The following is a 22,070-nucleotide window of genomic DNA, read 5'->3' as shown; positions in this document are numbered from 1 at the left end:
CTCATTAAATCTCATAAAATACGTTTATTATGAAACTGTGAGCATTAGCGGCCGTTTTAAATTATCAATCTAAGAGTCGTGCCACGAAGTCGTCGTCGGCCCGAGCGGCTTTGCGAGCGGTTTTGTGTCATCAGCGACGAATGAGTGGCTCAGGTATACGTGGATTTAGAAAGAATACCTGATTCATGCAATGCGGATTGCCCCGCATGCCGCTTAGTCCCTTTTGGTGACGGTGCCTTTTATTTTTAATCTGACCCCGAGAATAAACCAATCAAAATAAATAATTTGTAATTGTAGAAAAAATCTTGTTCTAATTGGTCTATTTTCGCGACGGATTTATTAACGTTTATTAAAAACGGCGGTATGAAGTATGAACGCATCGTGGCGATAAATGCGATTTGATTTGGCGCGCTTCATTTCTGCTCTAGTCGACGCTAGCCTTAAGTTGGAACCGCTCGCCCGCCGTTCGGGCGCTGCTTTTTGACTGATCTTTGATGTCGGCAATTTGCATTTTGCCCGTTTCGACGGAATAACATGTTTGAGAGGGGGAGCTTCGGTACGGTGTTTACGTCGACTCGGGACGGTTGGCGCCGTGATTAGAATGGCCTAAATGCTAAGTTGACTGCCAAGGAAATTGGTAAAAGATTTTTATTTACAAGACCTTCAGTTTCGACACTTATTATAAGATAATTGAAATACATTTTCTATGAATAAACAATATACTTTTTCATAAAACTATGATGGTTAGGTCAGTTTTATTTGTTTACGTGAATTTTAAGCCATGTATGCATGAGTCTAGACGCCAATTAAAGCGCATTGTAGTTAATGTAATTGGCAAAATTGTTAACACTGGAAATCTGACGATGCATCACACATGTTTTTATGATGTTTGCATGGACTATGCTGAACGTTTCTAATCAAATTCAGTGTGACCAACACCCTGTTTTTTTTTTTAATTTAGGACCATCTAGTACTGTTCCTGAACAATGCTAGAGCGTTGTTCTTATTTTGTTGTATTCAGGAAGACTCAGATCCTAGACTTGTTTAAAAATCAGGAGGATTATCGATTGTGTCGTAACATTTGCGCAGGACGGCCATGATTGTCGTCTCGACGCCGACTAATTGGGGAAGATTAGAGACAAAGTTGTAGGCCACGGGTTAAGATTTGGTCTGAGAATAAATCATAATAATTAGGGCGGATGTTTTTGATTGAAGAATACTTGGTAGTCAGTATATAAAAGTGGTAAAGCCAAGAAAAGGTGTAGAGTCATTTTATTCAACAAAAGGATGTGAAGAGTAATCCGCTCCGCTGATGGTAAAGGTCATAAACTATTGCAACACCACCAAAGCTCGCTCTTGCCACGTTAAAACATTCAATAGTGTGTCATAATTCTCTGTTTTTAATTTCTTGACTTGCTGCTTCACGAGCCCCGCCCTTAAGCAAGTACCCACTTTATCCTGAATGGTATTAGATAGGTATTGAAGATGAGATTGTAATGTTAAGGTTTGACTAGCAAGCTCTTTAATATTGATGCAAGAACTTCCATATGCGTTTACACTAGCGAAAATATTGAATAGTTCTACACATCCCATTTGCTGAAGATGAGATTGTAATGTTAAGGTTTGACTACCAAGCTCTTTAATATTGATGCAAGAACTTCCATATGCGTTGACACTAGCGGCAATATTGAATAGTTCTATACATCCCATTTGCCGCAAGTCCTGCAACCTTTGATATTTGTAGGAGTCTTGCCGTGAATGTTTACACGGTAAAATTGCTTGCGGGAAGTCAATTTCTGCAAGTTTTATTGCTTATCTAAACTTCGCTTATGATCAATGATGGCATATATACTAAACATAGCTGTATTAATGTAGACAGTCGGTGCTGTTGCAGGTGGACAGGTACGAGGTGGAGGTCGACGAGACGAGGGTCGCGCTCGCCGAGGACGTGTTCGGCAAGTACCTCAAGACGGACGACTGCGAAGCGGTCACCGACGTGGTCGGAGGGCAGGTGGTGGACGACGCCAACGCGCTGTTGGAAGGTGAGATACAACTTGGGATTTATTTAGGAAAGCACTCTAATTTTTATCGGGATACCTTGCTAATATGAGTGAATCCCTAGCTTGGCAATTGCATCGGCCACGATGGTAAGTAGGCATGGAAGGGTGCAGTGTTCTTAAATGCGAAGAAGTGGAAACGGGACAGGAAATTGCGCGGGCCCATTTAGACATCAATGTGTTAGTGCAATTAAAAGGTATACAAACTAAACTATGTACTTCGATCCGTTACAAATGTTACCCAATATTTGGGAATGCATTCAGTGTGAAGACTGATTGCAGGAGCGTTGTCTCGAGGAGGCAGCTTGAGGGTTAGTAGAGGAGAGAAACAGGCAGGGCAGGCGGTTGACGAACTCAGAGCGTTATTAATTACAAAGTACACCGCTGTGTTAGTATCACGTTCGCATTAGATAATATATGTGTCTTAAATTTTACATTATAATTATAGAGCTCTCAATACTTAAATGGCTGGGGAAAAGAACCTCCTTCCACAATGGTTGTTTCATTAAGACCTCATTAGAATGGTTAAGGAGATTTTATTATACAAATTGTAACTACCTACATTATAAATTCAATTAAATTTATCAACTCTGTCCACAACAATAAAGTCCTTTTTGAATTACGTTAACCTCTCAGTTTTTGAAAGAGCTCTACACTAGAGCCGACATTATTGTCCCCGCGAGGAATAACTGGCCCTACGGGGCCCTTGGTTGGCGCACATTAATATTTAAATGTCAATTTAGGAATGTTCACAAACTGAGATAACTCAACTGTTTGTTTAAATATATCGTGTTTGTTCAGGTGAAGTTCATTAATAATTTGACTTATTTCAAATGAGTTTTAATTTATGCTCTTAAATTATAATGCTTCGTAAATCGTATCCAATTATTGTTTATAAATTTGGACAAGTATCTTCATAATATTATATGAAATCATATGTTGAAGGTATGTTTAGAATATCGGCATGAATGAGAAGATATAAATAAGTTATTGGTCAAGTTGGGAGTGGACTATTGAATTTTAATTCTTTATCGATCATTTAATTTTTTTTTTATTTCTCTATATCCTAGTCATATGTATAAGGTCGCGGCTTACCTTGTCTGACGTCCACTTCTGGGCGTGTCCAAATTTGAACTAATCATGTCGGAAAACCGGAACGAAGTTTTGCCTTACTTGGGGATAGAATCCAGTCTATAGCCTACAACACTGCTATTTGCCACCAGTCCATGAAGAATACAAACCAAATCAACTTAATTCTTCCAGGCGGTTCCAAGGACATATTCTCAGAATGCGTGCGGTGCGTGAAGAGTTTCCTGGCGGGCACGCCGTTCGCGGAGTTCGAGCGGTCGATGTACTTCCACCGGTACCTGCAGTGGAAGTGGCTGGAGGCGCAGCCGGTGACGCAGCACACGTTCCGCATGTACCGCGTGCTCGGCAAGGGCGGCTTCGGCGAGGTGTGCGCGTGTCAGGTATGCGGGGGAACCAGGGTGTGCTCTAGCCACTATGTCGAGCTGGTGTCTAACGATAACATATCTTACTTGTCAACATTTTAGTTTACAGTAGTTATCATTAGGTTTAGTGTAATCATTTATTGTGTCAGGTGTGATTTTGCTCTGCTGGCGATACCCCGTGTGCTATATTCACGTCAAGTTGACGCAACACAAATTTTCTTCCATTTGTCAAAAACAGTTTTAAGTCTTTTTTACGGTCAGCGTTCTGCCTAACGTCAGACTTTTGCAATGCTTCCAGTCCCAGGCAATTCTTGATATATATTGACATAATTGTTGCGGACTTTAGATGCCAACCCAGGCGCACCTGGCCCTCAACCCATTAACGCTACAAATCCAAGGTGGCGTATTTTTTTCTTACCACCAAGAATCAAACCCAATATGAATGCGATTGCAGGTACGAGCGACGGGTAAGATGTACGCGTGCAAGAAGCTAGAGAAGAAGCGGATAAAGAAGCGCAAGGGCGAGGCGATGGTCCTGATAGAGAAGCAGATCCTGCAGCGGATCAACTCGCGGTTCGTGGTGAACCTCGCGTACGCGTACGAGACCAAGGACGCCCTCTGTCTCGTGCTCACTATTATGAACGGTATGTACTAGCTGGTTGGCTCTAATACACACATCACACCACTAAGGGGTAGGCAGAGGTGGAACGGTGTTCACTACGCCTGGTGCTTTCCACGCCATCATGTGATAGGGGGTGAGTCTATTGCCATATGGGGCATAAGTTTCATACTTCGGGCTGATTCTGCTCAGAAAAACCACGTCCGAAGCTAGAATTAGAATTTCCTAGAATAGGAATTTGTGCATGACATGATGGTAGACATGCACTCTAAGTGTATTCTTTTTGATTAAAAATATGTCAAGATTGACTCTGAAGTCTTCAAACGCAACGAAAAAAATAGAAGTGAACTGTTCACCTCTATATCTTTCCTGCGCTCATTGCGCTTCGAGCTTTCGCTGTGTTCACTATGTTCGTAATCTAGACATTAATATATTATCAAAGTGATTTACACTTGGGTCGTGCGCCTTCAATACCTTGGAGATGAAGGCCTGAATATCATCTTTCTGTATAAATTCGTACCTCATTATGAGCATGAAGTTGTAACGAGTGTGGATTGTTGATTGCAGGGGGTGATCTGAAGTTCCACATCTACAACATGTGCGGCGCGGACACGGGGCTGGGGCTGGAGCGCGCGCGCTTCTACGCCGCGCAGGTCGCCTGCGGACTCGAACATCTGCACAAGATGGGCATCGTCTACAGGTACACACTCACTCTACTGTCAGTTCCACATCCACAACATGTGCGGCGCGGACACGGGGCTGGGGCTGGAGCGCGCGCGCTTCTACGCCGCGCAGGTCGCCTGCGGACTCGAACATCTGCACAAGATGGGCATCGTCTACAGGTACACACTCACTCTACTGTCAGTTCCACATCCACAACATGTGCGGCGCGGACACGGGGCTGGGGCTGGAGCGCGCGCGCTTCTACGCCGCGCAGGTCGCCTGCGGACTCGAACATCTGCACAAGATGGGCATCGTCTACAGGTACACACTCACTCTACTGTCAGTTCCACATCCACAACATGTGCGGCGCGGACACGGGGCTGGGGCTGGAGCGCGCGCGCTTCTACGCCGCGCAGGTCGCCTGCGGACTCGAACATCTGCACAAGATGGGCATCGTCTACAGGTACACACTCACTCTACTGTCAGTTCCACATCTACAACATGTGCGGCGCGGACACGGGGCTGGGGCTGGAGCGCGCGCGCTTCTACGCCGCGCAGGTCGCCTGCGGACTCGAACATCTGCACAAGATGGGCATCGTCTACAGGTACACACTCACTCTACTGTCAGTTCCACATCTACAACATGTGCGGCGCGGACACGGGGCTTAGATCAGATATTGATCTGTATCAATCGATACTTTCCTGTCATCATCAATACTGTGGACATCGCTGTACTTTTTTGACCGGATATACACAGGCTGTTTCCGGCTCGCATCACACTTACGTAGATAACTATGGCGGAGTTTATCGTCTTGTCGACGTTACCCAGGTTGATATAAATATCCCACCATTAGCAAAAGCATGAGACTCGATCCAACAGCCTAATATTAAGGACCTTACACCACACCACTCATATATTCTCAAACATTCAATGACGTTACAGAGACTGCAAGCCGGAGAACATCCTGTTGGACGACGCGGGGCACGTGCGCATCTCCGACCTCGGGCTGGCGGTGGACGTGCCCGAGGGCGGCAGCGTCCGGGGCAGGGTCGGCACCGTCGGGTACATGGCGCCTGAGGTCAGTACGCATTGGAGACAATTCAGTAGGAAAAATAGAAATTGGTAGGAGTATTGAGGATATAATGATTGATATGAAAATTCTTAACGTAAATTCTGCAGAGAAAAATTAGAGATGATTTTCAAGTCTGCACTTATTGAACTAAAAAAAATAAGATAGTATTGGCGACTGTGAACATGGTCTTGCGTTTAGTCTTCATTATCTCTCTATCAACTTTAGTTTAGTTAGAATATTTTTAAGATTGCGATGCTTCACATTAGTATTGTACCTTTTACGATATCAGACTGGAGATCAGTATTAATATATATTTTTTTTCATTAATGTTTTTTTATTATTAGAATTAGCTGTCTGACTCTAATCAAAGGTTGATTAATTTTCAGGTGATAGACAACGAGCGGTATACGTTCAGTCCGGACTGGTTCTCGTTCGGTTGCTTGTTGTACGAGATGATCGAGGGTCGCGCGCCCTTTAGAGCCCGCAAGGAAAAGGTCAAGCGCGAGGAGGTCGATCGGAGGGTCAAGGTGAGCTGGGTAGGGTAAAGAGTATAATCGAACAAGTTCTATAATTTTGACGTAACTAAAGTTTATGTATATATTGTTTTAATTTATGACGAATACTATAATCTTTAAATTCAATTTCTTATTGTTTATTTGACACATGACAATTTTTTTAGTGGATATGTTATTGTCCGTATATATCGTGCTCGAAGGATCAAAAGTGTTGTGAAAGTTGTTTGAATGTGAGTGGTGCCCGTCCGCAGCACGAGCAGGAGAAGTACTCGAGCAAGTTCAGCGAGTGCAGCCGCTCGCTGTGCGGCGCGCTGCTGGCCAAGGCGGCGGGCGCGCGGCTGGGCTGCGGCGCGGGCCGGCGCGGCGCCGCGCACGTCAAGGCGCACCGCTTCTTCAGCATGCTCAACTGGGCGCGCCTCGAGGCCGGCATGGTCAGCGCGCCCTTCGTGCCCGACGTCAGTACCGCGATACCCACCACGCACATCGTAACACATCAAACACTCACCACACACACTTATGAACAGAGCTAGGAAAGTGACGCCTACCTTAGAAAAATTCTCACGTCTACGGAGACCTCACGTAATGCAAGGCTTTCATTAAATTCAGCTAATTAAAAAAATCATCATTCATACGCCAAAGTTCACAATTACAATCACCGACCCAAAATTATACACAACGAAATTTACTTAGTACCATACACATTTGACATTTAAAAACTTACACGTCGTCTATAGACGTAAACATTAGACTAATAATATACTTCCCACATTTTAGCCGCACGCAGTATACGCCAAAGACGTGTTGGACATCGAGCAGTTCAGCACGGTGAAGGGCGTGAACCTGGACGCAGCTGACGACACGTTCTACGGCAAGTTCAACACCGGCAGTGTCAGCATACCCTGGCAGACAGAGATGATCGAGACAGGGTGCTTCACTGAGCTGAATGTGTTCGCTAGAGGTAGGTGATGATTATCACCATATTAAATAATGTGATTAAGGATTAAAGGAGGCATTGCTCCCATGACAACGAATACAATTCATGTTCGAAATAATTGTGACGTGTTATGACGTCTACTACGTCATTTTGTATGCATGTAATAATAACTATCAAAAAATCCCTGACTATTGCAATGCTACTCCTGTTATATGAGATAGTCATTTTGTAGTTTTGCTCACGACGTGTAATCACGTTGCAGGCGAGGACGGCAAGGAGGCGCCGACGACGGACCTGCAGCTGGTGCCCGTCACCAGCGCACCCGACGACGATAAGGGATGCTTCATGTTCGCACGACGGGTTAGTCGAATATTTAATTATAATATTGTACATTTTAGGAAGATAGTTCTACTCTACCTCTTTCAATATGCTTTTAATAACGGTTAATAACGTACCAGCCACCATCATGAACATTTACCATCAATAACCTTCTTTCTCCAACGCTCAGCAACTTGTCCACTTTCTATGAAAATGACTTGTATCAGATAATCATATCCAGTTCGCGTGCTTCGTTAACACTATTCTTGTGTTGTTTGCAGGTGTTGTGCCCGCAGAAGAAGGTCCCGGCGCGGCTGCGCGCGGTGCCCGTGCCCGAGCACCTCGCCGCCAGCTGACCGCAACACTCCATCAAACACTAAACCCTACACTAAACACTACGTGCTGATCTATAAAAGACAACGTGACTAACGTGCGGGGCCCGGGATGATGAGAATCTAGCAGCTATGAAAATCACTATTAACACATTGACTGCGGGGCCAGTGCGGCCGCCATCCACGAAATATGTTGTGCCGCACTGGCTTGTGGCTGCGCGACGCGAGTGCATTTGCGTGGTGGCCGCACGCATGTTCCATTACAAAAAATACAAATGTTTCGTGAGCCGCAGTCAACGTGTTAAGGTTGGGTCACATGCAATGTCTGGGCAGTGGTAAGGCCGTCTTATTTTATATGAGTGACAGCACTGGGGCAATTGACGTGTTATCACGTTCATATAAAATGTATGCGTTGATATTTTTTTGTTCCTAAAAGCGCACGGTCGCGCCAGTATCCAGATCTTGCATGTGTGGTATTTTTTTGTATTAGTCAAATATATGTTCCTAGACCGAGCCATCCGTTATTAGACGTTCTGCGCGTTATATACGAACAGTGACTAACAACTGTTATGCTGCGCGACACGCATGGCCTCGCCATGGTCTGACGGAGTACTACGTACAGGGACAGAACTTAATTAAAGTGACAAAAATATACCCTATATCTTTCACTATTTTTGTGATATCGTAGCGGCTATATCTCATATATCCCAAATGGCCCCATCAGTCTATAGCGCAATAACCTAGATTATAATAGTACATATGATCCTATGATTTTTGAGTTTCGACAAATGCCACGGCGAGTTTATTTTATACCAACAGATAATAAACATGACAATGATGGTTTGTCTTTGACGCGTATTGCTAAGCTTGATAGTGTGAGATGACGTGCGGAGACGTTCGAGAATAGGTAAGATAAATGGTTGCGATTGTGACGTAATCGTAGAGGCTGTATAGTGTCAGGGACATTATTACATAAAAACCTATTTAATTGTAATTAGTGAAATGAAATAATACAATAAACAATTAATTCATCTTGACCTCTGTGTCACAAAGGACCCGTGTCAACTGCCAACGTTTCAAAGAGCTTTCACGATTACGTCACAACGTAAACTTAGGGAATACGATGCATTTGTTGTTGTACCTGTCGGTTAGGTGTTTTGGCTTGACATTTATTAATAGTAATGGTTAGAGAATGAGTGCCGTGTTGGGTCTATGCGCCGGTGAGTATGAAATTGTATATTACACTTTAAAATAATGTGTTTAAGAGTGAAGGGATGATATTTTCATCTGCATGGAAAAGTATGGCAGTTAACAAAACGCGTAAGTATTATATATATTTGTCATCAGGGCCGGTTGCTTTGGTCTGCCATCACATTATCCTTCACTATTTTTCTGGTTATATTTGTGTAATAAAGGTATTTTTGTCAATCCGCCTCAAGCAAAATAATCTTTAATGAAGACTAATGTATACGTGCAGTATTAAATGAATATAAAAAATACGACGGCTCATACGCCCAATATGGCACAGTAGGCGTTACTTATAAAGGTAAATCAGTTCATAACTTTAAAGCTCATAATCATACATTCTGATAAACGACGTGATAATACGTCGTGTCAGAATCATGTCATACAATTGACGTCTTTATCCGTCTTAGTAGTTTCAATTGTATAAAGGATAGCACAAATCATTTGATAATGAGAAACCATTATTATTATTTAAGGACAAGTGTTGATAAACGTCGCAATATTATATTTTAATGAATAGGTGCTTAATTTTATCCACAACGGGTATATATGTGCTTCCATTTTTTATTATTTTATTTATCTCCTTTATACTATATGTTTGATCATGAAAACCTTTGAAAAGTATTACAAGTCAATATCATCAATTTACATTATTAGTTTACTTGTCATATTAAATAAAACATTTATAAGTAACGCCAAAAAATAATATTGAGGATACGTAATGGATGATGGTGTGGAACAGTGTGACCTGTACGCAAAAAAACATGAACAATTTAGTTTAAGTTATTTTTTAACGTTGGCAACTTTAAACGTACAGCCTTTTGTAAATAGCTAAACATTGATAAAATCATTTTAAATACTTTCAACAAAAAAAAAAATGTTATTTAAATCTTTATTAAACTTGATTTTTTTACTTTTACATAGGTAGTGAGAAATTGCGACATATGGCAATAACACACGATTAGAGTTGCCAACGGGTTTTGTAATAGTCTCTCGTCCGACTGATGTCATTGTAACATTGTATTATTTGTACTGCATTTAGCTCAAACACGCCACCGGTATGTGTGACGCGGACTAATGGTTTATTTATTCGTGTAGTCTAGACTGATTGCAGCGAACTTTAAAAAAAATATTACTATCTAATTATTTTGATATTATGTTTGTTTTCATTCATCTGCCGTCTAATGTCGTCCCATAAGCAAACGGTACCATTAAGTTATCACATTAAAATGATTCAGTATTGCAACATTAAAATATGCCGCATAGCTACTGATTTAATGTGTCATAACCTTTTGAAGTCTCCCTGGAGATAGTAGTTAAGAACCGCCATCAAATTTAATAAAAATAACTAATTGTAAACCACTTCTTTAAGAACTACGATACTAGAGGGAGATAAAAGATTTAAACTGATTTCCTACTTGTTACATTGTAGGCTAAATATTTGGAAATCCACAGTAATATAAGTAGAAATAAACCTTTCATTCATTGAATCTTAGAAGTATTTATTACAGTATTTATATTAAAACTGTGTCTAAAGTTTATTTCGATTCTACGGTGATCCAATCAGTTTAGACAGCACATTATTTTTGTATGTATGTGTACTTTGGATATATGGTTTTATTTGATACTGTTAACATTTTTGATATGGAATAATTATATTTAAAAATATCTTCGCGTGTGTTTTTTTAAAAACAATATTTATGTCGGTGAAAATGGAGTCTGTTTTTGCATTTTTATGCCATTACAATTTACGGCATTTGGCGAGTGTTCGATCGGCGAAGTGTTATGGATCATGATGTTTCTTATACGAAGAGAATGTGTATCAAGCATCTCACTTAATTAAAATTGATACGAGTATAAACAATAGAAACATTTCCTCAGACCTTCTGTGAAACGACAAGGCACTGTGAATATCACACTGATAGTCCCGAGATAGAGGAAATACGCGGCCAATATGCCGCAGATTTTGACGGCAAAAAGCTATGTAAAACTGGACCAATGTTGTCAAATCATGTTGAAATAACAGTCATTAGTAGATTATCTCAACAAGTTTGTAAATAAGACGCACGCGATGGAATTCTATTATTCTGTACCTGGGAAGTATAAGGAAACTATATTTTTTAATGTTAAAAGGACAGAGTTCGCACAAATAGCTAACCTTATGTAATAGACACTGTAATAAATAGAAAGAGAGAATGTACCATTTTACCATAGTCATACAATATCTATGTTCCAGTTAGGTTATAACTTTCAGACGCAGTTTCGTGTCAAACGTTGCACGCGTTCATCAGTGACGTCTATATACGTCTTGTGGAAAAAGTCAGTGCAAAGTCTGTCCGCGAATATTGTTGACGCTAGCTGTTCGCCTGTTTGTAATAATTATACGTTGTCGGACCGTGTTGAACTGGCGCCACTATCTGCCCTCTTTTATAAACGATTCCAATCTTAATTTTCTATCCATTCCCGAGAATAAAAAATAAAAATAACCCTGTCGCGATGGATCAAAAAAGGGATTGGGATCGTTTTTAAAAAACAGCGGTAACGCTTGACGTTAAGATCCGAAAATATACGTCCGGGGTACAGCCAAAATGATATTAAAAAAAAACAAACAACGTTTCTGCTTTTCGTAATTCGAATTTATTGTAACGCAATAAGATTTATATTTTTACGACAAAAGTATAATATGTAACGAGGCAATAACAGAAACGAAGTATCGGGCAGTTCTCTAGTGCGGATGTTTGTATACATTTTGGAGTCTGGTGTGAATGTAAAGTTTATTTTTAATATTTAATGTAGATATCGCACAAATTACCGCCATAATTGGCTTTTAGTGACGTCAGCGGCGGACTGGAAATGGCCGGTAGGTGATGAAATACAACTCGATATTATAACGTGCTGTGATGCAAACGCGTGACAGATTGTGGCATAAAATCAGACCCGTTTAGGTCTCTTGTTATTACATGTGTGAGGTTGGTTTGAGTACTTTATTTTCACATAAAAGTCAATTAAAGTTCAACAGACACTGAAGCGGTAATGTCCCTACGCAATTTTTGACGCAATTAATATTTTGTTTGTGCGTCAGACATATTTTGATCGCTTTTGTGTACGATGGGCTATAAAATCGCCTCTAAGCCACATTTATTAATTATAAAATAAAAAAACTATAAAGGTGATGGTTCCGACTTTAGACAGTACAAAAATATAAAGAAAAACGTGTTATCACGTCGCTGACGTCATGGAGCGTACCTTATACCTGTAAATTGCCAGCGCAAAATGGAACTTCCATATAAATCTAGAAGTAAGTTAAATGCATTTTGATGTGTACCCCACTTTTCGTATGGTATTTTAATATTGAGAATAAAAATTATTATATAATGTAAAGTTTTAGGCGTTGCGGTCATGGCGTAGTGGGGGTTGACTTGGGTGTAGCTTTGGATCTGTGGGTCGGTCGAATGGTGGCCTTTTAGTAGAGAAAAAACTTTTTGGGGAATGTTTATGATATCAAATAGCTTTGGGAAATGGAGAGTTATAAAAATAAAATAGTCCTGAAATTATAAGCTACTCTTTAAATTGTGAACCCCCGATTTAGAAATTAACCTATACAAATGAATTGAAATGTATTATCTAAATGCTCATCATTCGATTGACACCCCGAGTGAATCATTCATAATAAAATATCACACAACATTGAACGAATCGTTCCATTTGTTCACCGCTCCCTCGATATGCTCGTCCATTCCAAATTCAAATATGCCATAGGGAATAGGGTGTATATTTTTTTACCGAACTATAATAGTGCGTGAAACGACCGAGTGAGTGAATGGAACGATTTTCATTCGCTCTCGTTTACAGTGACATGTGTACATGTCGTCCTACTTTACGACTTCCATTAAAATTATTTCTGGCTACCTTGATATATTCAGGCGGATAAACGTTGCATCTCATTAAATAGTATACTTAAAATTGAATCAAAACATGTGCATAATGCAACTTTTATAAAACAAAACATAGTTATTGAACTTTTAGTTGAGAGATTGTAAGGTTGGGCGACGGTGTAAAACTTGCGCTTGCATGCGCTGGAGCTCTCAAATAGTTTACTGTTTGCGATGGTTATATGCGTGCTGAAACCGGTGAGTTGTTTTCGGAATATGAACTCTGATGACGTTGCTGTGGCGACTAATGATCGGGCTTGAAGGACCATCAAATTTTTGCGGAACGGTACGTCACTTTACCCAATTTTTTAAATAAACTACAATGTACAGATTGTTTAAATAATTTTTTTTTATAAGCTTGCTAAACAGCCATCTTGGGTATACAAATGTAATAAAATATTAGTATTATTCGTTAGTTGGCACAGCAGCGTCATCCGAGAGTCGTTGCTCAGTTCTGCGTTGAGCTAAATCATTTGACGCTCACATGTGAAGGAGCTCAAATTGTACAGTCAAGTTATTGTTGAAATGTTATTATTACATTTAGTGCGGAGGCGTAGTACAACGTCGTGTCTGTGAACAGTATTGCAGTGTTTTTCAAAATAAATGCACGTTACGAAATAGTTTTTACGACATATTACTACGACTTTTCAGTCTCATAATTTTTTTGATTGTCATACATTAATTATTTGATTTAACAAATGGTCAAACAGGCAATTTCCCAATAATATTTCGTAAAAACAATTTCGTTACGTACGTTTATTATAAGAAAACTGGTTTTGTATTTTTGTCTATAAAATAATCAAAACAAATTCTCTTATCTTCAGGTCACGTTTATCTACGAGTATAGTGAGTAAGTTATACAAAGTAAACAATTAATAACTTAGTAGGTGTCTCAATATAAGCATTGTTTGTATTCCTAATTATTGGTTTCGAGATATTATGTTAACAACGCCATCTATATGTTACGGAAGATAGTTTTTACTTATACAAGACAGATAGGGGTTGATTTTTTTTGGTCTACCCGCAAAATAATGCAACATTTAAAAAAATATACAATTTAATAATTTAATTACCAATTCAAATATTACTATTGTTCACAGACACCGGCATGTATTTTTTAAGCATTTAAGGAGAAAATTGCGCGTCAAGGAATTTTTGTAAGAATTTATATTATTATCATTAGTCAGTTCATACCTGTGTCATACTCATTCGATGCATTTCCAACGGTCCGGGAGCGCGTTGCCAATTCAATAATATGAAAAAAAAAATTATCCTTACCAATTAATGTAATATCCAAGGAAAAACCCACAGTGAACATTTTCACATTATGTCAATTCAAATAATTTATTCATTTGTAATAATTAAACAAGAATAAAATAACGGCTAAATAATTTCTCTCATGCAGACTAACTACAAATTAGTAAGGCAGTATTAAATCAATCTCTCCGTCTAACGCAAGAGTTTAAAATTCATAAATCTTGTTCCATACTATGATATTGGCAATGCGCTTGCGCTTGCGTGAACACAGACGCGTGTGGTGAAGGAGGGGCGGTTGCAATGTAACCGCCGCGCTGTACCTAGCTTGTTAGTTATCGTAAGCTTCTCGGATACTTTAGTCGTTATTGCAGTATTTTGATGCAAATATTATTATTTAATAAGCGTATTCATAAATAAATTGACTCGGATTTAGAATTGACTGTTTTATTTTTACCTGAATGTGTTATGGTATTATTGCCTTTATAGAGAGAATAGAATTATACAGGGTGTCATGAGGCATGTTTTCTTCTTTATTTTTTTTATTATTGGTAGCTAAGTATGAATTATTTTATATAAATATACAGGGTTATTTAAAAACCACTAGCAACCTCGCAGGACAAGATAGCTAACATCACAAACAACAATATTTGTTTTATGAGTTTTGACCTAACTCAATACATTAAATAAAAAGTTTTTTTTCTATAATGAAAAATGCTCAAATTAATAGAAGATGCACATCAGTAATAAATATTTTATTGCAGATTAATACATAAACACTAAACAGTCTCAATAATACAATAAATTTCTCGTAACAAAATGCGTCAACATGCCTATTAGGAATCAACACTAAAATAAAAACAATTTCAACACAACACAAAATAGTAATTGGAAACAAGTAAAATATTCAAAATGTCCTCATATTAACACAATGGAAGAATTAAGAATTTCATTGCCATAATCCAAAATTACTTTCAATTGCAACTTTAACTACAGTATATTGATAAAGTTTTTACTAATGACACAGAAAAACAACTGTATCTCATAAAAGTTTTAAAACTAATTGCAATATTATGCAAAAGATTGCAAGTCACAATTTTCAAATTTAAAATTAGCAAGCACATATAACCGCATAATTACAGACATTTATTGAGAGAAACATCACCAAACAAAATAAATACGAGATTCGGGACAAGACCTCCACCACATCCCAATCTCTTTGGAGAAACAATTTTAAAACAACTAAATTCTTCATTGAACCTCACAGCGAGTCAGGGACACGCTCTCTATTCAGGTAGTCAAGCCAAGAATAGGCTTAGAGGGGTCAGTGACTCTTGCCGAGTGATAAAATAGGTAGAAGGAGAGGAATAGTGCAAAATAAAATAGCTTAAGAAAAGTTAAACTAACACTGGTTAAAGGTTTCACCAAATTACTTAAAGCCCTTCCGCAGTAACTTATACGTATTTTTAGAAGCTATCTATTCGAAATTGCAAATGTCCATGGAAAATCAATCAACATCACATTTCTGCAATAATCTACTTTGGTTGTATTTTCTTTTTTAAATGTGAATATTGTTATATTAATTTTCCAAGGAAAATGACACTAAGATGGTTGTTTCCGTGCATCTCCTCTTAAAATACTATCATTTTAATTTGCAACCAAGACCAACTTTGGCAGTTTGTAATTGTTAAAAAGGCTTCAAATATTTTTTTTACAGGCGAAAAAACTCAAACTCAGGGAGGGGTTTTAATAAATTTATAAATGCAATAACAACACAAATAACAAAGAATTAAGAGTTGACCAGGAAGCACTCCTATTGTGTTCCTGTCACAACTTGAAATAATGAAATGCATTGTTCATATTTTGATTAGAACAGGAGTTTTGTTGAGACTTTATTTAGGAACTAAGAAAGTATTTTTACAGTAAAAAGAAATATTTACATTGATTTTATGTTAGTTCTCTACACAGCACCGGCTGTAAATCTTTTTGTCTAGCAACCCTCATTACAGATATTGTGACCATTCATGGATGGAAAAAAAAAGTATTATAATTGTATATTTCACTGGGATTAAAAGATATTTAGTATCAACTCACTTATATGTCAATTTACTTTTATAAAATTGAGGTCACTAGCCTGCTGTAGTGTTATAATGAGATATTTTTAAAGTTTTTTATGATTATAATGCCCTCGATTATAATAAGGATTTAGCCACATATTCTAAGCTCATAAATTACGAGTAAATTGTGATGTCACTCGTCGCTTACTCTATAAGGGGTCGTCCATTAATCACGTGATGTTTTTAGTGACTTTTTAACCCCCTCCACTCCTGGTGATGTGTGGTGAGATTTTAGGCTACAACTCCCCCCACCCGAAATCATTGGATCGGGTACCCAATGTATTTTTTTGGTACAAAGTATATTGAAATTTTTAGATTAAATCGCGCGATTAACGAAAAATAAATATACGTGTCATTACTTCCTTGTGAAATTTCGTGATTTTATTTCCGAACCCCTCCCCGCCTTTCGAGCCTCACGTGATTAACGGACGACCCCTAAGTTTATAAAACTTTCCCATTCATTATGTTATAATTATTTTGACTAAACTATCTAGTATTTGGTATGCCGTTCTTGATTTTATAAACTAAACCCGCTATATTACACCCGAGATATTATTATGGATCTAAGATAAGGTTTTTTAAAAACCATAAATCTATTTAACTGTCTTTTTAGGTAACTAGCAATTTTTTTCTGAGTCTTTATTAGTGGCAAAAGTTTGAGCATATTTTGTCTTCGTGCCAATTTTGACCCAGTTTTGATTTTTCTTTTTTTGGACAAAAATACCCCTTCCAAATGTATCATTTAAATATAGAAAGATCTTCACATAATTAAATAAATTTTAGACGGGTCATTTTCGACCCAGGTATACAAATTACGTATCAAAAGACAATCTCATACATTTACGTCTTAGAACAAATTTAGCTGCTTTACGCACTAGCTTTCTTTTTATGTACATTTTTCTTATCAGTATAAATCCTTTGAAAGAGAACGAATTTACCACTCTTTATGTTCTTAGTTTCGTATATAGCGCCTTCTATCCTCCACGATGGAGTTTCACAGTGTTCCCAGTTTCTGCAATCTTTAGGGATTTGTAGTTTGTCCAGTAATTTCGTGCTAATCTCTGGTATTATTGGCTGTAATATGATGCCGCATATCCTTAAGGTTTCCATGGTAATGTGGAGGATGACGTCCAGTTCTTTTTGTTTTTCGACGTTCTTGCGCAGTTCCCACGGTTTATGTGTTTCAAAGAATAGGTTTGCCGAATGTAAGCAGTGTGTGACCGCGTCGGCTACTTTGTAGAATTGATAGTTCTTGTAGTGTGTGTAGCAAATTTCTGTAAGATAACAGGAAACCCTGATATATATTTACGTCGAGAATAATAAAAGTAGTAAACAATTTAAAAGACATTAGTATTATATTAATTAATAAATTAATTTATAAAGAGTAACCTGAGTATAAAGTGTTTAGTTCATATTAGGCATTTTATGGGTACATATAGAAATTAATGTGTAACATTTTTACAGGTATCAATTTTCTTCATTTCATTTCTCATCATTAAGATACTGCATGTTTGCATGGACATATATGAGGACCGCAGTCATCTTTGGTGATTGATTAGTGTAGCGTAACTAGGTAGGTAAACCCTCTCAGTAGTAAAGGAGGCCCGTGCTCAGCGGTGGGCAAGTATGTAATACAGGGCTGATATTATTATTATTATTATTAACTAGGTAGGCTAGGTATTAAATTGAAAGAGAAGAGAAAGTAGCAGAAGAGTTGTCACTTTAATTCTAAACTTTATATTATTAGTATGTACGAGTACATATTATATATTTATGTATTTATAATCTGTATTTTATGTATTTATAATATTACTTATATTATGTTTGTATTTAATATAAAATACATTATACATTATAGTTACTTTTATGTATGTTTATGTATTATTAAATATCCTTATACACCTACCTTATTTATCTCTGTACCACCCTTAGATTGACTGGGAGAGAATGCCTTTGGCATTAAGTCCGCCGATATACATGTTATGTATATAAAGTGCAAATAAATAAATAAATAAATTTGGTTGTCCGGTGTCCCCGTACCTGGCAGCCGTTCGACGCAGTGCAGCAGGTAGGCGGCGACCTCGCCGGCGGCGAGCGCGGCGAGGTCGTGCGGGTGCAGCGCGGGCAGCTCGGCGCGCGGGTTGAGCGCGGCGCCGGCGGCGCGGCTCGCCAGGTTGCCCAGCGTGTCCGCCAGCTCCGAGTTCGCCACCGCCACCAGCTTGCGGGAGCTGAAGTCTGCAACCAGTCACAACCGACGTTATACGGTGAGAACAAATAAGATAGTTAATCTAATAATAGTATTTTAAATAGTCACTACCAAAAACTTTTAAGCTAAGACTGCCTAACTTAGCTTCTTTTCTCCCTCAATCTTTCTCTTTATCGTACATTTTGAAATAAAATTAGTTACGCGAATGTTTTCACAGTTAACAACATATTTTTAAATTTCCTGTGGGACGTTTCAAAGATTTTACAACTTTCATGATCACGGGACAGATTATAAATTTTCTATTGTAATAATAATTTTATTTAATTGTCCATTTATAAACAATTATCTAACCTATAAATTATAAATAAAATTAACTCACTGGCATCATGCGCCATGGTAGCCTCCCTAAGTAGCAGGTATCGAAGCGCTGAGGGTTCAACTCCCGTGGTTCTTGGTGCAACCACATTTCCGAGCGACTTGGACATCTTGGCGCCGTCGACGGTCCAGTGCGAGTGGCAGACCAGCCGCCGTGGCGGGTGCCACTTGATCGCCATCAAGAAAGCCGGCCAGTAGATGCCGTGGAACCTGGCATAATATATTAAAATAGGGTATCATAAATTCGTCTCAAACATACCAAAGGAAAAATAGTTGGGACAATTCAAATAGTTTTCTGTCATGAATTATCACATAGGTGTTAATGTAACGTACACTCTAATAGCTTGTATTCATCTAGTCAAATTTTCAAATCGAATTTGCCAAATAGTTTTAATAGTCTCCTCACTTGAGTATATCCTTTCCGACGACGTGCACATCCGCGGGCCAGGCTCGTCCGCGCGCCTTCATGGCGTCCTCGTCAGGGTAGCCCAGCACCGTCAGATAGTTGATCAGCGCGTCCAACCACACGTAGATGCTCTGCTCGTCATCACCCGGAACCTGGACAGTGTAGGTTTTTTTTAAATACGTTGTTCTAAAACCCGCTAAAAAATTCGTTTTTAGTTACCGGCCAATGTAAGCATTGTCAATTTTAATACAACTAATGGTTCTCGAGTTTTGACTTCTTAATTCAAAAAACTACACTTAAGTCTAGGCGCGTTATATTAGCGAGCTGTCACTATCTCTAATAAAAAACTTTAGGGAATCACTATTTGTCATGGTGAAACAAGTAGTCAGATCACGGAATCATAAAGAAAACATTATATTATGCAATAAAACATGCCAGGTTATTGAATGCATAATCATAAAAATCTCTTACCCTTATAGCCCAATGCACTCTAGATGAAGGCCTGCTTACTGATATATCGGGAAAATAGACATCACTCAGTAAACTGTCTTGAAGTTGCTTCTGAAATTTGCTTGGCATTATAACACCATCTGTAAACAACGAATATAAAAACCATTTATCTATGTTTATCTTGTTAATGCGGATGAAGCACACTATTTCTTAGGGTCAGAACCTCATTAATTTAAATGTGGGATAATCACTTTAAGCTAATTATTTCAAGTAAACATGCTATACCTTGTTTCAGCCACTCTTGAAGGTGCGTTTTGAATGCACTCATTCTAAACATGTAGTTTGTCTCCTCTGTCCATTCTACTGTGTGTCCTGACTCAATAGACACTTTCACCTGCAATTATAGGAGAATGTTTAATAAGCCTTATTGTGAAAAATATCAATTATATCCAGCAGATCAATAAACCTCTTTCCGATTCATATAAATTATACTTTAATCACAACCTTTATATAATAAAAAAAATGTTTTACAACTTCCATCACATTCAAATAACAGTAAAATAAGTATGTAAAAGTATCTTGGTGTCTATCCGTTTTAGTCTGATAGTATAACAAAATAATCTAGTAGGGGTCATAGCAATAAATATAAACAAATTAAATATTTTATTAACTTACATTTTTTCCATCTTTAACCTCATCCTTCACATGAGTCTCCAGGACAAAAGACTCGTCATTCACACTGTACCAACCTGAGTATTTAGCTTTGTATATGTAATCCTCCTTTAACAATTTATTCTGCAAAATAATAATTAAATTTGATGTTTTGTTTTGTTTCTGTATGGTCAAAAACAACCCATTGGAAAAAATTATGTTAATGTATTATATATTAACTTCAATTACGAGAAATAGCTGTAACTTTTCAATTTTCTATAAAATAATGCATTTGACTAGTACAAATAAAGATAAAAGTGACATGAAGATATTTCTTACCCAAAAATGTGCAACAGCCTTCTTGTGGCGATCCTCTGTGGTGCGTATAAAGTCTGTGTAGCCTACACCATATTCTTTGAACAACTCTTTATACTCATTTGATATGTCAGTGCAGTATTGAGGTAATGAGAGGTTCGCTTTCGCTGCTGCTTGCTGGATTTTTGTTCCATGTTCATCTGTGCCTACAAAATAAAGCAAAGTTATGTAAAGATAGAATCATGTTAGCAACTTAATGGAGTATTTATACATCTTGAAAAATAAAAAGTTTGGGACTTCCGTGCATTATTTTTATAGTTGCTTGATATAGTAAACAGTACTAGCCCCGGCAATATTTACCTACAACCAAGAAAATTTATTTGTGCCATATTAATACAACTGTTTAATTTAATTTGTTTATTTTTTCAATAGGAATAGTTACCTGTGCTGAAGATGACATTGCAGTCGGGGTTGGTGAGCTTCTCGAACCTCTGGATAGCATCCGCCACCAAGGCTGTGTATAGGTGCCCCAGGTGCGGAGCTACAATACAACAACAATACAAATAACAATGTCAGATTTATTACAATTTTTGTGTATGTAACACAAAGTATGTTTGTCTAAAATATATCTCATTGAAAAATATTCCGAGTTTACATTTATTGTTTACTGTAGTAATATAAATAAATTATGTACCTGCATTTACGTAAAATATTGGCGTCGTCACATAAAACGGCCTCGTCTGAGCGACGGATGATAATAAACGCAACGTTAGTCTCATTTCTCTAGAAATGGTGAAATTATGGAAAATTCCCACACGACGAGATGAAAGTCATTCACAGCTGATTTTTAAAGGTTATTGGTAAATTGATAAATTAAAATGCCTCACTTAGCCCTTGACGAGGGGTACATAAAACAATCTAACAACGAAGTAATTTTACATTCTCATATATTTTTATTTCTATAAAATGAAAATCGCAAAGTACAGTAATTTCAAGTTTGTAAAAATGTCATGTAGCTAGATTGACAACCTTGAATCAAAGATAAAAGAAGAGTAAATTAGCGTAGATAAATTACCTATGCACTTGTTTCTCATAAATAAAATTACACTTAGATTTTATAAAATAGATTAATGGTTAATAATTACTGGGCTTTATCA

General features: G+C 38.0%; 2 protein-coding genes across 5 annotated transcripts in view; one reads left to right on the top strand and one right to left on the bottom strand.

Moving 5' to 3' along the window:
* Positions 1 to 14,831, top strand: part of LOC115447089 (G protein-coupled receptor kinase 2) — an 82,173-nt gene extending 67,342 nt beyond the window's left edge. The window contains exons 4-14 of one of the 4 annotated variants that reach the window (XM_037439832.1): positions 1,880 to 2,042; positions 3,321 to 3,526; positions 3,963 to 4,152; positions 4,695 to 4,723; positions 4,866 to 5,395; positions 5,734 to 5,869; positions 6,250 to 6,390; positions 6,630 to 6,833; positions 7,153 to 7,336; positions 7,575 to 7,672; positions 7,912 to 14,831. In XM_037439832.1, coding sequence (XP_037295729.1) covers positions 1,880 to 2,042; positions 3,321 to 3,526; positions 3,963 to 4,152; positions 4,695 to 4,723; positions 4,866 to 5,395; positions 5,734 to 5,869; positions 6,250 to 6,390; positions 6,630 to 6,833; positions 7,153 to 7,336; positions 7,575 to 7,672; positions 7,912 to 7,986 — 1,956 coding nt within the window. In that variant the 3' untranslated portion in view covers positions 7,987 to 14,831. Of the gene's footprint in view, positions 1 to 1,879; positions 2,043 to 3,320; positions 3,527 to 3,962; positions 4,153 to 4,694; positions 4,828 to 4,865; positions 5,396 to 5,733; positions 5,870 to 6,249; positions 6,391 to 6,629; positions 6,834 to 7,152; positions 7,337 to 7,574; positions 7,673 to 7,911 lie in introns of all 4 variants that reach the window. The other 3 variants (XM_037439833.1, XM_037439834.1, XM_037439835.1) reach the window with 3 other exon arrangements.
* Positions 14,832 to 15,116: 285 nt separating this feature from the next.
* On the bottom strand, positions 15,117 to 21,964 carry LOC115447090 (methionine--tRNA ligase, mitochondrial). Its single transcript, XM_030174013.2, has 10 exons — positions 21,608 to 21,964; positions 21,356 to 21,454; positions 20,938 to 21,119; positions 20,623 to 20,742; positions 20,233 to 20,341; positions 19,969 to 20,087; positions 19,498 to 19,649; positions 19,096 to 19,301; positions 18,551 to 18,745; positions 15,117 to 17,784 (listed from the first exon to the last, which is right to left on the bottom strand). The coding sequence occupies exons 1-10, from the start codon at positions 21,690 to 21,692 to the stop codon at positions 17,378 to 17,380; spliced, it is 1,674 nt and encodes a 557-aa protein (XP_030029873.1). The 5' UTR covers positions 21,693 to 21,964; the 3' UTR covers positions 15,117 to 17,377.
* Positions 21,965 to 22,070: the final 106 nt, after the last annotated feature.

This window comes from Manduca sexta, chromosome 18, assembly GCF_014839805.1.
Source record: "Manduca sexta isolate Smith_Timp_Sample1 chromosome 18, JHU_Msex_v1.0, whole genome shotgun sequence".
Taxonomy (NCBI): domain Eukaryota; kingdom Metazoa; phylum Arthropoda; class Insecta; order Lepidoptera; family Sphingidae; genus Manduca; species Manduca sexta.
Note: the sequence above shows the minus strand (reverse complement) of the source record. Positions and strands in the feature narration are given on the sequence as shown.